General features: G+C 45.2%; 3 protein-coding genes and 1 pseudogene across 3 annotated transcripts; 1 reads left to right on the top strand and 3 right to left on the bottom strand.

Moving 5' to 3' along the window:
• Positions 1-90: 90 nt before the first annotated feature.
• On the bottom strand, positions 91-5921 carry LOC135671599 (myb family transcription factor PHL11-like; annotated as a pseudogene).
• Positions 3124-5953, bottom strand: LOC135671585 (uncharacterized). The gene is made up of 2 exons (XM_065179792.1): positions 5666-5953; positions 3124-3279 (listed from the first exon to the last, which is right to left on the bottom strand). Exons 1-2 carry the CDS (start codon positions 5951-5953, stop codon positions 3124-3126), a joined length of 444 nt encoding a protein of 147 aa, XP_065035864.1.
• A 372-nt stretch (positions 5954-6325) lies between these two features.
• LOC135671584 (probable CCR4-associated factor 1 homolog 11) lies at positions 6326-7189 on the top strand. Its single transcript, XM_065179791.1, has one exon. The coding sequence runs from the start codon at positions 6326-6328 to the stop codon at positions 7187-7189; it is 864 nt and encodes a 287-aa protein (XP_065035863.1).
• A 306-nt stretch (positions 7190-7495) lies between these two features.
• On the bottom strand, positions 7496-15851 carry LOC135671603 (myb-related protein 1-like). The gene is made up of 3 exons (XM_065179804.1): positions 15526-15851; positions 8142-8211; positions 7496-8073 (listed from the first exon to the last, which is right to left on the bottom strand). Exons 1-3 carry the CDS (start codon positions 15693-15695, stop codon positions 7981-7983), a joined length of 333 nt encoding a protein of 110 aa, XP_065035876.1. The 5' UTR covers positions 15696-15851; the 3' UTR covers positions 7496-7980.
• Positions 15852-15968: the final 117 nt, after the last annotated feature.

The following is a 15968-nucleotide window of genomic DNA, read 5'->3' as shown; positions in this document are numbered from 1 at the left end:
GAAGATTGTTGGATATGCACCACATCGATCTGTGCTCTGTTATTTTCTTGGATAAACTGATAGCTTTCAAATTGGGCAAACAACATGATATGTTGATGGCCGAAGAGAGGAAGTTCCCGTACAAGGGGGAGTTGTTTCGTCCACGATCAAATCATTCAACAAACCGCAGTATAAAGATTTACGCTGTAGGAAAGAAACATAGACTCGATATCAACTCGATGCGCACAATGACAGCATCGGATGTGTCTGCAAGTGCAGAATCGACACTCAAAGCTGGTTTACAACCCCTGCGTTTGGATTCTGAGATCCAAGTCGTTTCCTCTTGATCCACCAACCATCTCACCTCTGCTTCCTTTCACATTCAAATCCAGCAGAAGAAGAGAACTGTCCTCGGCCTCATCTCTACCTTCCTGATAAAGTTGAAACCCTCAATCGTTCCTCTTCTTGATGTTTTCCTCTGACCGCACTAATCTCAGCTCCGAGTGCTTCTCTTCGCAAACCCGACCGACGTTCTCCGTCAAGCCTGATAGTGGCAGGTCGAAATCCGTAAGCTGGGCTCTGGTGGCTTCCAAACTGCCTGACGAGCCATTCATGTCGAAACAAAGATCTTCTGAGCTTTCTCCAGCATTGCTTGCAAGTACTTCCTCTGAGCCTTTATACTCGTTTGCAATTTCTTCTGTGCCTGGTAAAGAAATCTCGCGAATGTTACAAGGAGTAGGGCCTTTGTTTGCCACACACCAATAGGCTTACCTCCCGCTGCTCTTGCAGTTTCCTCTGCACTTCGATCTGATAGCATAATGCCTCTCCAAGAGGCATTTCTCTGCATGGTTTGTGAAACATCGGATGACGGATATAAATTGGAGAGCATAAATCAAAGTCTGGAGTTCACGGGATTACTAAATTACAAAAACTACATCAAGTGCACAAACATTCCAATCTATACCGTTTAATAAGAATCACAGACTAACCATTACTGCTAAGATTCTTAAGCTTCGCAAAACTTCCCTAGCTTGTTCGAAGCTATTAAATCCTTTGTAGTATCTTGAGTCAAGAAGCTTTTCTCCGCGATTTATTTTTATTTTCTTTAGCACAGTCCTATTTATTTACAGAACTCATCGATGTTTTGTATGCAACGTCACATCCCGGATTTATAAAAAAAATAAAAATATCAATAATTTATTATCCATTATTTATATAATAAACTTCCTCTTTTTCTTTTTTTTTTCTTCATCCTTTAATTCAAATCCTTGTTTTTACAATAATAAATATTCTATTAATTAGAAAAAGGACCACAGCTTCTTGGTAAGTCATAAGGAAGCTTCAGATTTATTACAAAGTAGTAAATTACTCTGAAAATAAATATTAGATAAACTGATTTATTATTAAATCCTTTATAGTATCTCGAGTTATTGATGTTTAGTAGTATTTCGAGTCATTGCAGAACTCATTGATGTTTTACATGCAGCACATGATATTTGTTAACGCTTTGCAATTTCTTGTATAAAGTTTAAATTTTATATGCAACGATACGTAAAAGTAGAGTTTGTGCCATACACATATCCGACACCGAATGTTCTAGAGACGTCACTGCTGGTGGTAGAGGAACAATTAGTCTTGGTTGAATTGCTTCCTGCATGAGGAATAAAAAGCAGGCATGAACGCTCAATTCTAAGTAATGTATGTACTCTCTCAGTTTATGGTGGCCTGCCTTGACCTACCATTTTTCTTTGCTTCCTGGCCTGTCTCCCTTCTGGTTTGCTTTCCAGGTCTGTACTTCTACAGACAGATAAAGCAAGATCAGAATAGAAGCAATAGACAATAGAAGGAGGGACAAAGAGATGTGACCTGAAGATGACTCTTGAGATGGTAAAACATCAACCCCTTCATGCCCATCAAGCTTAGCACCGACTTTGGAATCTCTTCTCCCAATTGATCACCGAATTATAATTAACGATCACAATTCGATCGTAATTGACTCAGATCTACAATTCAGAAATACGAAGCTTCAGCAAGGTGAGTGGAAGGCACCATGGCCTTCGTGGGAGCCAATCAATCATGTGAGGTTGCAATCAAGGTTTAGAGATGTTGAGCTAACTAACACTACTTCAAGTCAAAAATTAAAAGGATTAGAGCAAAGATGATGGGCTATGGATTTCCTGAGTAATTAATCCTTGTGAAGAGTCATTTCCACACACTGCCAATTTTTTGTACAGAACTTGCAAATAAATTGAAGATATCAAATTTACTCGTCACCGAAAGTATGTCAAGTAAGGTGCTCATGAATTCGAACGCCATCTTAACCTGCAAGATCTACGCAAATTGGGAAGAAGAGACCATCGATTTGTAGTGACCAAACTTGAAGTTCGAAGGACCACCTACATCAAAAGAGAACAAGATTCTTCGACTCTCCACTCGTCCAGACCATTCCGTAAGTTCAACATACGGTACAACGATGAGAAGTTCATGAGAAAACTGATTTGAAAATGTGAGAACATTTCCGTCACCCACTGCAAAAGCATGCTTCAGATATAATGATGAAACAAAGAATAAAGATGTGCAACATTTGCTAACAAAAAACACCTTATAGATCAACACATAATGTCCCAGAAAACAACACATAAAGTTACCAATAAAATGTTAGAGCTTCAACACTAGAGCTGCCCTTACATGATTGTTGTCTTTCGTATCTGAGTCCTATTCTTCATCCTCATCTTGTACATCATTTTTCAAACAGAAGGTGATCAAGGGAAACATTAAGACTTTTAATGTTTTGATGAGTCCTCATCAGCAGCTGCTTCACCTCTTCTCTTTTCCTTAGTGTCCGTGCCTTCTTCATCGACATTAGCTGACTCTTCAAGGATGGAGACTCCATTGTTTTCTTTAATATTATCCGTTGAAACCGAGTCACCAACCTCCTTGATCGTAGTAGATTTATCATCTTTGGCCATAGGCTGTTTGCACTCAACGAGAAGGGCACAGACTTCCTCGATGCTCACAAGGTCAATAGGTGTTTGCTAGGCCTTTGTCGTGGCGGTGAGGCTTGCACCCTTTTTAATGAGATACTCAATGAGCTCTGGATGAGATCCTTGGACGGCATAGTGCAGAGGGGTCAAACCTTTCAAGTTAGCAGGCCTTGACAGAGACATCAGAGGATAATAGGATCCTAATTATCTCTAGATGACCTTTCTGAGCAGCAAAATGGATCGCGGCTGTATCACCCATAGCAGCAGCAGCTCCAATGTCGGCGTTATTCTTGCAGAGAAATCTTGCTACCTCTGTCTGCCCAAACCAAGCAGCCAGATGAAGACTCAATTTCATATTATTCGTGTCAAGGTAGCAACATTAGATTACCAAACAAAAGATTTATCAATAGATTCGTTTGTTCCACTTTTTTACAAAATAAAAAGAAAAGAAAAAATGTGCAATACATCCGAGAATCAAATTTCAGAATTGATAGGGAGAAGCTTGGCACTACCAGATCCCCTCGCCACCTAAGCCAGCAACGCCACCAAAGCCAACTGTGGGGGCCCCCACCAACAACCTCCCAGTCGCCAGCAGGGATCTGCCCTGCCAATCCTAGCTTCCCAACGTGGTGTCACGGCCTTAGCTGGAATTGCCTAAGGCGTGAGGCACCCTTGCGGCCAAGACGCGAACTTAGCTTGCGTTGCATAAGACGCGTTTCGCCCTTGCGATATTGTTCCGCAAAGATCAGCCCACTTACAACCTCTCGCAGGTCCCGAAGGACCTGTAAAAGAGAAAGTTGATTAGTTCGAAAGAACGAGCAACGGACAAGTCCCGAATTCTCGTGAAAAAGGAAAGCTTTACAAGCAATTCAGCGAGCACCTTGTGTAAACAAGAGAAAAGAGGGAGTGGGGGAAAACAAGGGCTTTAGAAGGTTGAACGAGCAGCTGCAAGCCCACAAACAGCTGCTCACCGAGTCCCGGGCCCGACAACAAGTTCCCGTCAAGGCAACGTGCGAACTTGCGAATGTGTGTTCAACGCCCGGTACTATATCGAAGCCCCATCCACCCCTGTGCCACCCGGGGGGTTCAAAGGGGCTGAGATGGCTGACGTTTTAGTGAGCGGAGGCAGATTCCAAAAATCAACCCGCGGCACACGAAAACGGAGCTATTTTGGGTTGTTTTGCTCGGTTCGGTGAGCGGTCGCTATGTAACACTGCAGCTTGTTCGAACTTACATTTTTACAAGCAAAATGACTCAAAACCAAGGCAAAACAGGCTGCCAAGTAACTGTACATGTAGATGAGAGCGACGAACGGTTTGTTCAACGGAGTTGTTGCGGGCGCGCGACGACCGTTCGTGACAGTGGGCACATAAGACCCACTCCTTACTAATGCCGCAGCTAAAGAAACCATGCCCCGCATTAATGGTTGGCAGCATGCCCCAGCTTCCCCAACCGCCTCCTGGCTGACATCTCAACAGAAGCCATGCCTGTGCATTAATGACTAGCAGTATGCCCCTGCTTCCCCAGTAGCCTCCTGGCTGACATATCAACAAAAGCCATGCTTCAGTATTAATGATTGATAGCATGGCCCGATTTCACTAGCCTTCCCCTCCGGACGACCGATGGAGGGCCCACTCCTTGCCTAACCCAAAGCGACAGGGGAGTCAACCCAAAGGCGTCCCAACGGTCCGCACCAGCAAGCCGTCCTTATTAATGCCCCCCCCCATACATAGTAAGAGGGGCCTGGCTAACACACGTCTAGATTGCTCGATGCCTAGGTAAAAAATCCAAGCCCCAGACCAAGACAAAAGGAGGCAGGCAAAAACCCTCTATTCTCTCATTTACACTACTCACACTATTGTCTTCCTCCCCCTCCATCAGTCCATCTTTCGCTAACTTAAGCATCGAAGGGGTTGACCTGGGACACCCTCGGCACAAGCCTATTGTGCAAGGTCGTCAGCGTAGCATGAAGGCGTGACTAGAAGGCAAGCCAGCAGAAGAGACCTACACTTTTGGCAGATAACTAATCAGGCCGACTCACCGATCGACGGTCTTTGTGTGTTAACAAGAAATATCCAAAAGTTGAGTTTGTACCCTATGACTTGCAAATTTCTTAGATGTCAACAAATTTAGTATAAGAAACTATGATATATCCTCTTTCCCACCACATAGAGGTTGGAGATATGGAATAATTTTTGTTAATTTACTTACCCAAGATTGAGATCTCGAAAAGTAAAGCACTTCTTGGATGTTTAAAAATTCTAATACCCAAAAAAACATAACATACATTGACAGAAAAGAGATGTTTAAATTGTCGACAGCAACAATTTCTCAGCTTCGTAATGAACATTTCCTATATTAAATCTAAGTATCGAAGCAACACAATTCCACCCACAAGTTATGTGGAAGTTCTTATACCGAAGAGTGTCAGTGTGGATGAATCGGCATGTATCATTTCTGCAAATCATTGCCACAGTCATCCTCCATCGATAGATAGTTTCATCATCTATATCCTTTTCTTCATTCTCTTTTCAAAGGAATCGAGTTGATATTTAAGACCTAAGACTCAGAAGGGCCAGCTAGTCACAAATAATGCACCAAATCAGACAGCAATCCGAATCCTAGCAAAGGAATTTAAATGAACCAGCCAAGTAGGTTAAAGCTCAAAAACCCTAAGGGAACCTTAAAACTCAGTGCCAAACTCTCGGCGGCGCAATAAGCTGCTCGCTCGACAGATTCTGAACCAAGCGAAGAGCCCACCACATGATAACGACAACAAAAGCGAAGATTGAGGAAAGGAGAACAAGGGAGAAAGGATACGGTGTCCGGGAATGGCGATCTCGAGTATTGACGGCGAGGGGATTAGCGTTGCAGATGGACTCGACCGTGGTGAGGTCCCCGTTCCTCGCGGCGGCGTGGAGATCGGAAGATTCGCTGCCCCCCTTCGGTAATCGGTTCTTCCTCCTCGATGCCGCTCCGGGGTCTCCCATCTCCGCGGGGTGTGCCGTCGTGGAGCTTCAAGCGACGAAGGCAGCGGTAATACATAGTTGATTGAAGGCCGAGACGGTAGCAGGATGGGCCGAGTTAAGGCCCACAAATGTGGAGACGTACTTCGAACGAAGATACCTTGGATCGTTAGAATCGGACTAGGATTCCGAGAGACATTGGATCGAGCTGGGGCTTAACACCCGCATCTTTCCTTCTTGGATTAGGATTATAGCTCGATTCGGATAGGATTCCGAATCGAACTGGGGTTCGGACACTCTGCCTGTTATATAAGGACGTGACCTTTGGACTTGTCACGCATCACTCCTCTCCGACACTCTTCTTCGCTCCACACTGTTGTATCGTCGCGTGGAAAGATGTCTTCGCAACGAGGAGGAGGAGGAGGAGGGCGGCAACATTTGGTGGTGCGCTCGGTTTGGGCGTGGAACTTGGAGTACGAGTTCTCCATCATTGCTTCCCTCGTGGATCGCTTCTCTTACGTCGCCTTCGACACGGAGTTTCCCGGCTTCCTCTACAGAACTCGGAGGCCACACCGTCTTCTCCCGCCCAGCCTGCGCTACGCCTTCCTCAAGGCCAACGTCGACAAGATGGAGCTCGTCCAACTCGGCCTCACCCTCTTCGACGCCTTCGGCGACCTCCCCTCCATCGGCACCGGCGGCAGGGTCGGGTACGTGTGGGAGTTCAACTTCCGCGAATTCGATGTCCGACGCGACCTCCACGCGCCGGACTCCGTCGACCTGCTCCGCTCCAGTGGCATCGACTTCGACCGGCTCCCCCTCTACGGCATCGACTCCGGCCAGTTCGCCGCCCACCTCTATCGTTCCGGCCTCGTCGCTCATTGCCGTTTCTGCCGCCCGCACTCCACTCGATGGATCGCCTTTCACAGCTGCTACGACTTCGCCTATCTCATCAAGGTGCTGGGGTTCGGCCGGCCTCTGCCCGACACCCTGGAAGAGTTCCTCGGCCTGGTGAACTTGCTCTTCGGAGAGACTGTGGATCTCAAGCACATTATGCGCGGCTGCAAGGGTCTCTCCGGCGGGCTGGAGAGAGTGGCGAGTACCCTCGGGGTGCCACGCCAAGCTGGGAAGTCGCATCAAGCTGGATCAGATAGCTTGGTGACCTGCCAAGTCTATCTGAAGATGAAGCGGAGGTTCTTCGACGACCAAGACGCCAAGGTGGCCTGCCATCGCGGCATCATCTACGGCCTACAAGCCTGCTGAATTCCTCCTTCGTTCTTGGAGTTTGTCAACGCAGCGCAGTGAAGGTGGTCGATTCTCAAAGCAAGTCAACTCAAATATGATCTTTCTCTTTTTCTTTGTGCACAAATGTCGAATGTTTCAACGTAAATAATATACAAATCAAGTCGTCTGTCAAATTCGGATGTGAAAATTGATTGCTGCTTGTGATGTATGGTAAGAATCCGAAGATTGTTGGATATGCACCACATCGATCTGTGCTCTGTTATTTTCTTGGATAAACTGATAGCTTTCAAATTGGGCAAACAACATGATATGTTGATGGCCGAAGAGAGGAAGTTCCCGTACAAGGGGGAGTTGTTTCGTCCACGATCAAATCATTCAACAAACCGCAGTATAAAGATTTACGTTGTAGGAAAGAAACATAGACTCGATATCAACTCGATGCGCACAATGACAGCATCGGATGTGTCTGCAAGTGCAGAATCGACAGTCAAAGCTGGTTTACAACCCCTGCGTTTGGATTCTGAGATCCAAGTCGTTTCCTCTGGATCCACCAACCATCTCACCTCTGCTTCCTTTCACATTCAAATCCAGCAGAAGAAGAGAACTGTCCTCGGCCTCATCTCTACCTTCCTGATAAAGTTGAAACCCTCAATCGTTCCTCTTCTTGATGTTTTCCTCTGACCGCACTAATCTCAGCTCCGAGTGCTTCTCTTCGCAAACCCGACCGACGTTCTCCGTCAAGCCTGATAGTGGCAGGTCGAAATCCGTAAGCTGGGCTCTGGTGGCTTCCAAACTGCCTGACGAGCCATTCATGTCGAAACAAAGATCTTCTGAGCTTTCTCCAGCATTGCTTGCAAGTACTTCCTCTGAGCCTTTATACTCGTTTGCAATTTCTTCTGTGCCTGGTAAAGAAATCTCGCGAATGTTACAAGGAGTAGGGCCTTTGTTTGCCACACACCAATAGGCTTACCACGAGCTGCTCCTGCAGTTTCCTCTGCACTTCGATCTGATACCACAACGCCTCTCCAAGAAGTATTTCTCTGCATGGTTTGTGAAACATTAGATGACCGATATAAATTAGAGAGCATAAATCAAAGCCTGGAGTTCACGGGATTACTAAATTACAAATACTACATCAAGTGCACAAACATTCAAATCTATACCGTTTAATAAGAATCACAAACTAACCATTACTGCTAAGATTCTTACGCTTCGCAAAACTTCCCTAGCTTGTTCGAAGCTATTAAATCCTTTGTAGTATCTCGAGTCAAGAAGCTCTTCTCCGCGATTTATTTTCTTTAGCACAGTCCTATTTATTTGCAGAACTCATTGACGTTTTGTATGCAGCGTCACATCCCATATTTATAAAAAGAATAAAAAATCAGTAATTTATTATCCATTATTTATATAATATACTTTCTTTTTTTGTTTTTTTTTTCTTAATCCTTTAATTCAAATCCTTGTCTTTACAATAGTAAATTTTTTATTAATTAGAAAAAGGACCACATCTTCTTAGTAAAGTCATAAGTCTCTTCCACCGAATTTTCCATCAAGCCTGATAGTGGTAGGTCGAAATCCGTAAGCTGGGCTCTGGTGGCTTCCAAACTGCCTGACGAGCCATTCATGGCGAAACAAAGATCTTCTGAGCTTTCTCCCGTATTGTTTACAAGCACTTCCCCAAAGCCTCGATTCTCATTTGCAATTTCTTCTGTACCTGGTCAAGTAATCTCGTGAATGTTACAAGGAGTAGAGCCAAAGCCCATTGTAGTGGGTCCACTCTCTCGCTTACGCGGTCGAGCCAAAGTCCATTGTAGTGGGTCCACTCTCTCGCTTACGCAGTCGAGCCGAAGCCCATCGTAGTGGGTCTAACCTCCTGCTTACGCGATCAAGCCAAAGCCCATCATAGTGGGTCCATCCTCCCACAACGACGATTGAATCAAGACCCGCAACGACAGACTGACACCGATACTCTCGCTACGACAGTTGAATCAAGACCTGCTATAGCGGAAGCCGTCACAACAGACCGATATCGATACTCCAGATCCTAAATAATCCTGATCGCGATGAGATCACGATAATGAGATCGGTTCACCTTTAAACACAGATCCTAAATAATCCAGGTCATAGGTTTACTCGAGAGGGACATCGAGAAAACAAGACAGATTAGTGTGATGTATACCTGTCCATATGATGCATGCAGCTGATCTTATAGCTGCTCGTTTGGGGACACTAGGGATATAGTACATCTGCTCATTGGAGAATGAGTTTACTGATTGATCCACTTCCGGAATGCTGAATGGCTGATGATGCCTTATTGTCAGACAACTATTTCGTAGTCCCAATGGGGTATCTGGTCCATAGGCTAGAGACACCAAGGATATCTTGTATTAGTGCTCCACTCTTTAATATCAGACTTATAAGTTTGGATGTCCCAAATCTAGCATAGTTGGTCATCGGGAGTGATAGTCAACCTTACGAGAGCTATTGAGTATCGATAGAAGATCATCCGCTCTCAGTATCATGAGGAATATCTCATATGTTCTTGCTCAGAAAAATCCCTAGCCAAGCTCATTTGAATTGAGAGAGAAAGAGTTCTCCGAGAGAATCCGATTAGAGCGAGACTCGAGTAGAAACCATATGGGTTTGACAGCACCATACCCGGTATACGGTCTCTGTGATATTATATGAATGAGGGACTAAAGTTACATGGTAAATGAGGACTGACATGTCCAATGGATTGGATTCCCCTATATCATCTAGGGACTACGACATAATGGCCTAGTACGTCCGCAGTCGATGAGTCGAGTGAATTATTATTAAGATAATAATTCATTGAGCCAGAATGAGTTTTGATAGTTATGACTCATGGCCAGCTCGATATTGGGCCTAGAGAGTCACACACATATGGTAGGCATTGTGATGAGTAGAGGTTTGAATATGAAATATCCGCCGGGGCCCCTATCTTATTAGATATCTAATAAGCCCCTGAATTATTAAATCTCATGGAAGAGATCCAATAAGTGCTCATGAGATATTATTAGATATAGATATACTAATATAAGATTCTTGGGTAGTTGGATGGAGATCCTCCCCAATAGGGGAGGATCCATTAGGGTTAAGTTTACTGCGAAACTCAATAAATTGGAGGGAATAAGTGGTTTCTAGGCTAGAGCCTTTTGCTTGCCTCTCATATTCTCCTCCCCTTCTCCAAGAAAGGAGTGCGCTTGACCTCATTTACCATCTCCTAGAGATCTGCAGGGATTCAGGAATATACGATCACCTTAGGTACCACAATTTATCTTATACGCAGTTTTTAGTTTCGCGGATTTTTGCGCACTAATCTTCGCACGACGATGAATACAACTTTAGAAATTGGGGATTTTGTTTTCTGTTCTTCCGCTGCGCATGTGATGTCGCCCCCCAAGATTTCCCAACAGATACTCCCGCTATGACGGATTGATACTGATCCTCCCGCTCAGACGATCGAGCCAACACACTCACACCTTGTTGGTCGAGTGCCTGCCCAAGAAGTAGAAGAAGGGGCAAGCCCAAAAGAAGACCCAACCTTCCGGACAGTAGGGGGAGGGAAAAACAGAGAGGGAAACCTCCCAAAGCAGAAGGGGGAGATCAAAAAATGAGAGAGAGTGAACTACCGTGCGAAAGGGGGGGAACAAAGCGAGAGAGGGAAGGAAAAAAGAAAGGATTCACCTAGGTCAACATTTTTAATGAGATACTCGATGAGCTCTAGATGAGATCCTTGGACAGCACAGTGCAGGAGGGGTCAAACCTTTCATGTTAACAGGCCTTGATAGAGACATCAGAGGATAATAGGATCCTAATTATCTCTAGATGACCTTTCTGAGCAACAAAATGGATCACAACCGTATCACCCATAGCACCAGCTCCAACGTTGGCCTTATTTTTGTAGGGAAATCTTACTACCTCTGTATGCCCACACCAGAAGCTAAATGAAGTCTCAATTTTATATTTTTCGTGTCAAGGTAGCAACATTAGATTACCAAACAAAAGATTTTGCAATAGATTCGTTTGTTCCAATTTTTTACGGAATAAAAAGAAAAGGAAAAATATGCAATGCATCTTTAGAATTGATACGGAGAAGCTTGGCACTACCATGTCCCCTCTCCACCTAGGCCAGCAACGCCACCAAAACCAAACGTGGGGGCCCCACCGACTCCTCCCAGGAACAGCTCTGCGGCTCGAACCTTAGCAGCCTTGGACCCCAGCATCCACCATTTGACCAGACCCGCCATAGCGGATCCATCCTCCCACCCATGCAGTCGAGATCAAGACCCGCTACGACAAAAGCCACCTCAACGGATCCATCCTCCCGCTTATGTGGCCGAGCCAAAACCCACAGCCGATCCATCCTCCCGTTTATGCTATCGAGCCAAAGCCCATCACAGTGAGTTCAGCATCCCGCTTATGCGGTCGAGCCAAAGCCCATCGCAGTGGGTCCACTCTCTAGCTTATGCAGTCGAGCCAAAGCCCATCGCAGTGGGTCTAACCTCTCGCTTACATGATCAAGCCAAAGCCCATCACAATGGGTCCATCCTCCCGCTATGACGATCGAATCAAGACCCACTACAATAGACTGACACCGATACTCCCGCTACGACGGTTGAATCAAGACCTACTAGGACGGAAGCCGTCACAACATACAGATACCAATACACATGCAACAACGATCGAATCAGGACCCGCTACGACGGAAGCCACCACGACGAATTAATACCGATACTGCTAGTCATAAGTGCCCTACAAGCCAATCATGTGAGTGATGGCACATGTGACTTGACACATAATCTTTTTGCTTATTATATTTTGGCATTGATCACTTTATATATATATATATATATTGTGATGTCCTTGGATCTGTTCAATGGGAATCAGATCATAATGTAATCACAATAATGAGATCAATTCACCTTTAAATACAGATCCTAAATAATCCTAGTCATAGGTTTATTCGAGAGGGATATCAAGTTACCGGACATACTGGTGTGCTGTATACCCGTCCATATGATGGATGCAGCTGGTCTCATAGCTGCTCTTGTATGAACACTAGGGATATAGTATAGGTGCACATTGGAGAATGAGTTCACTGATTGATCCGCTTCCGGAATGTTGGATGGTTGATGATGTCTTATTGTCATACAACGATTCCGTAATCTTAGTGATGTATCTGATCCTTAGACTTAAGACACCAAGGATGTCTTGTATTAGTGCTCCACTCTTTGATACCAGACTTTTAGGTTTGGATGTCCTAGATCTAGCAAAGTCGGTCATCGGGAGTGATAGTCAACCGTACGAGCGCTATTGAGTGTCGATAAAGGATCATCCGCTCAAAGTATCATGAGAGAAATATCACATATGTTCTTGCTCAGACAAATCCCTGGCCAGGGTCATTCGGATTGACAGAGAAAGAGTTCTCCGAGAGAATCTGATTAGAGCGAGACTCGAGTAGAAACCGTATGGATTTGACAACACCATACCCGGTATACGGTCTCTGGGATATTATATGGATGAGGGACTATAAATATACGGTAACTGAGGACTGATAGGTCCAATGGATTATATTCCCCTATATCGTTTGGGGACTGCAACGTAGTAGCATAGTACGTCCGCAGTCGATGAGTCGAGCGAGTTATTATGGAGATAATAATTCACTGAGCCAGAAGAAGTTCTAATAGGTATGACTCATTGCCAGCTCGATATTGGGCCTAAAGGGTTACACACATATGGTAAGCATTGCGATTAGTAAAGATTCGAATATGAAATATCCGCCGGAGCCCCTATCTTATTGGATATCCAATAACCCTCTGAATTATTGGATCACATGAACGAGATCCAATATTAGCCCATGAGAGATTATTGGATAGAGATCTACTAATATAAGATGCTTGGGTAGTTAGATAGAGATCCAATACCCAATAGGGGAGGATCCATTAGGGTTAAGTTTACTACGGAACTCTATAAATTGGAGGGAATCAATGGTTCATAGGCTAGAACCATTTGCTTGCCTCTCCTATTCTCCTCCCCCTCTATCAGAGAGGAGTGCGCTAGACCTCATTCACCCTCTCCTAGAAATCTGCAAGGATTCAGGGATATACGATCTCCCTAGGTATCACAATTTATCTTATACGCGGTTTTAAGTTTCGCGGATTTTTGCGTACTAATCTTCGCACGACGACGAATACATCTTTAGGAATTGGGGATTTTGTTTTCTGTTCTTCCGCTACGCATGTGATGTCGCCCCCCAAGATTTCCCAACAAATACTCCCGCTATGACGGATTGATACCGATCCTCCCGCTCATACGATCGAGCCAACACACTCACACCCTGTTGGTCGAGTACCTGCCCAAGAAGCAGAAGAAGGGACAAGCCCAAAAGAAGACCCAACCTTCCGGACAGTAGGGGGAGGGAAAAACAGAGAGGGAAACCTCCCAAAGCAGAAGGGGGAGATCAAAAAATGAGAGAGAGTGAACTACCGTGTGAAAGGGGGAGAACAAAGAGAGAGAGGGAAGGAAAAAAGAAAGGATTCACTTAGGTCAACATTCGTCACTCCTACATTTGCCCCTACAAAAGAGTGTCATCCGCCTCGATGGATCTCGCACCAACCATCACAGCCTTAATAAGGATCTCACAGCAAAAACAACACTCACGCAAGCATGTAGTAGTATAAGTAAAATGACAAAATTCAAGGCCCCTTTGCAGTGTCCCGAAGCACACCTTCCAAGGGGGGCAAACGAAACAAAAAAGTTTGGCATTGCCAGCTCACCTCGCCACCTAGGCCAACAACGCCACCAAAGCCAAATGTAGGAAACAACCAACTCCACCCAACCGCTAGTAGGGATCTGCCCTACTGTCCTAGCTTCCCAAAGTGGGCACACAAGACCCACTCCTTACCGATACCGCAACTAAAGAAACCATGCCCCGTATTAATGGTTGGCAGCATGCCCCAGCTTCCCAACCGCCTCCTAGCTGACATCTCAACAGAAGCCATGCCTTTGCATTAATGACTGGCAGCATGCCCCCTGCTTCCCTAGTCGCCTACTGGCTGACATCTCAGCAGAAGCCAAGCCTCCGTATTAATGATTGATAGAATGGCCCGATTTCACCAGCCTTCCCCTTCGGATGACCGAAGGAGGGCTCACTCCCTGCCTAACCTAAAGTGACAGGGGAGTCAGCCCAAAGGCGTCCCAATGGTCCGCACCAACAAGCCATCCTTATTAATGCCTCCACCATACATAGTAAGGGAGGCCTTGGCTAGCACACGTCTAGACCACTCAATGAGTAGGTATAAAAGCCAAGACCAATACCTAGACAAAAGGAGACAGGCAAAAACCGCCTATTCTCTCATTTACATTACTCTCACTATTGTCTTCCTCCCTGTCCATCTTTCACTAACTTAAGCATCGGAGGGGTCGACCTGGGACACCCTCGGCGCAAGCCTATTGTGCAAGGTCGTCAGCGTAGCTCGGAGGCACGACTAGAAGGCAAGCCAGCAGAAGAGACCTACACTTTGGACATATAACTAATCGGGCCAACTCACTAGTCAACTGTCTCTGTGTGTTAACAAGAAATATCCAAAAAGCTTAGTTTGTACCCTATGACTTGCAAATTTCTTAGATGACAACAGATTTAGTATAAGAAACTATGATATATCCTTTTTTCGACCACATGGAGGTTCAAGATATTGAATAATTTTTGTTAATTTACTTACCCGATATGGAGATCTTGAAAAGTAAAGCACTTGTTGGATGTTTAAAATTTTTAATACCCAAAAACTCATAACATAAATTGACAGAAAAGAGATGTTTAAATTGTCCACAGCAAAAATTTCTCACCTTCGAAATGAACATTTCCTATATTAAATCTAAGTATCGAAGCAACACAATTCCACCCACAAGTTATGTGGAAGTTCTTATAACGAAGAGTGTCAGTGTGGATGAATACGCATGTATCATTTCTGCAAATCATTGCCACAGTCATCCTCCATCGATAGATAGTTTCATCATCTATATCCTTTTCTTCATTCTCTTTTCAAAGGAATCGAATTGATATTTAAGACCTAAGACTCAGAAGGGCCAGCTAGTCACAAATAATGCACCAAATCAGACAGCAATCCGAATCCTAGCAAAGGAATTTAAATGAACCAGCCAAGTCGGTTAAAGCTCAAAAACCCTAAGGGAACCTTAAAACTCAGTGCCAAACTCTCGGCGGCGCAATAAGCTGCTCGCTCGACAGATTCTGAACCAAGCGAAGAGCCCACCACATGATAACGACAACAAAAGCGAAGATTGAGGAAAGGAGAACAAGGGAGAAAGGATACGGTGTCCGGGAATGGCGATCTCGAGTATTGACGGCGAGGGGATTAGCGTTGCAGATGGACTCGACCGTGGTGAGGTCCCCGTTCCTCGCGGCGGCGTGGAGATCGGAAGATTCGCCGCCCCCCTTCGGTAATCGGTTCTTCCTCCTCGATGCCGCTCCGGGGTCTCCCATCTCCGCGGGGTGTGCCGTCGTGGAGCTTCAATCGACGAAGGCAGCGGTAATACATAGTTGATTGAAGGCCGAGACGGTAGCAGGATGGGCCGAGTTAAGGCCCACAAATGTGGAGACGTACTTCGAACGAAGATACCTTGGATCGTTAGAATCGGACTAGGATTCCGAGAGACATTGGATCGAGCTGGGGCTTAACACCCGCATCTTTCCTTCTTGGATTAGGATTATAGCTCGATTCGGATAGGATTCCGAATCGAACTGGGGTTCGGACAC

The sequence above is a fragment of the Musa acuminata genome, unplaced genomic scaffold (assembly GCF_036884655.1).
Source record: "Musa acuminata AAA Group cultivar baxijiao unplaced genomic scaffold, Cavendish_Baxijiao_AAA HiC_scaffold_1142, whole genome shotgun sequence".
NCBI lineage: Eukaryota > Viridiplantae > Streptophyta > Magnoliopsida > Zingiberales > Musaceae > Musa > Musa acuminata.
This window is presented reverse-complemented; position numbering and strand designations above follow the sequence as displayed.

What these genes read in the sequence shown, in the direction of transcription:
- LOC135671603 (XM_065179804.1), bottom strand. Translation starts at nt 15,695, where the DNA reads ATGGGAGACCCCGGAGCGGCATCGAGGAGGAAGAACCGATTACCGAAG. An exon ending in GATCGCCATTCCCGGACACC is followed by an intron (nt 8,212 to 15,525) that starts GTATCCTTTCTC and finishes CAAACCATGCAG; the next exon opens with AGAAATACTTCTTGGAGAGG. An exon ending in AACTGCAGGAGCAGCTCGTG is followed by an intron (nt 8,074 to 8,141) that starts GTAAGCCTATTG and finishes TTTCTTTACCAG; the next exon opens with GCACAGAAGAAATTGCAAAC.
- LOC135671585 (XM_065179792.1), bottom strand. Translation starts at nt 5,953, where the DNA reads ATGGGAGACCCCGGAGCGGCATCGAGGAGGAAGAACCGATTACCGAAG. An exon ending in AGCTTATTGCGCCGCCGAGA is followed by an intron (nt 3,280 to 5,665) that starts GTTTGGCACTGA and finishes TGGTTTGGGCAG; the next exon opens with ACAGAGGTAGCAAGATTTCT.
- LOC135671584 (XM_065179791.1), top strand. Translation starts at nt 6,326, where the DNA reads ATGTCTTCGCAACGAGGAGGAGGAGGAGGAGGGCGGCAACATTTGGTG.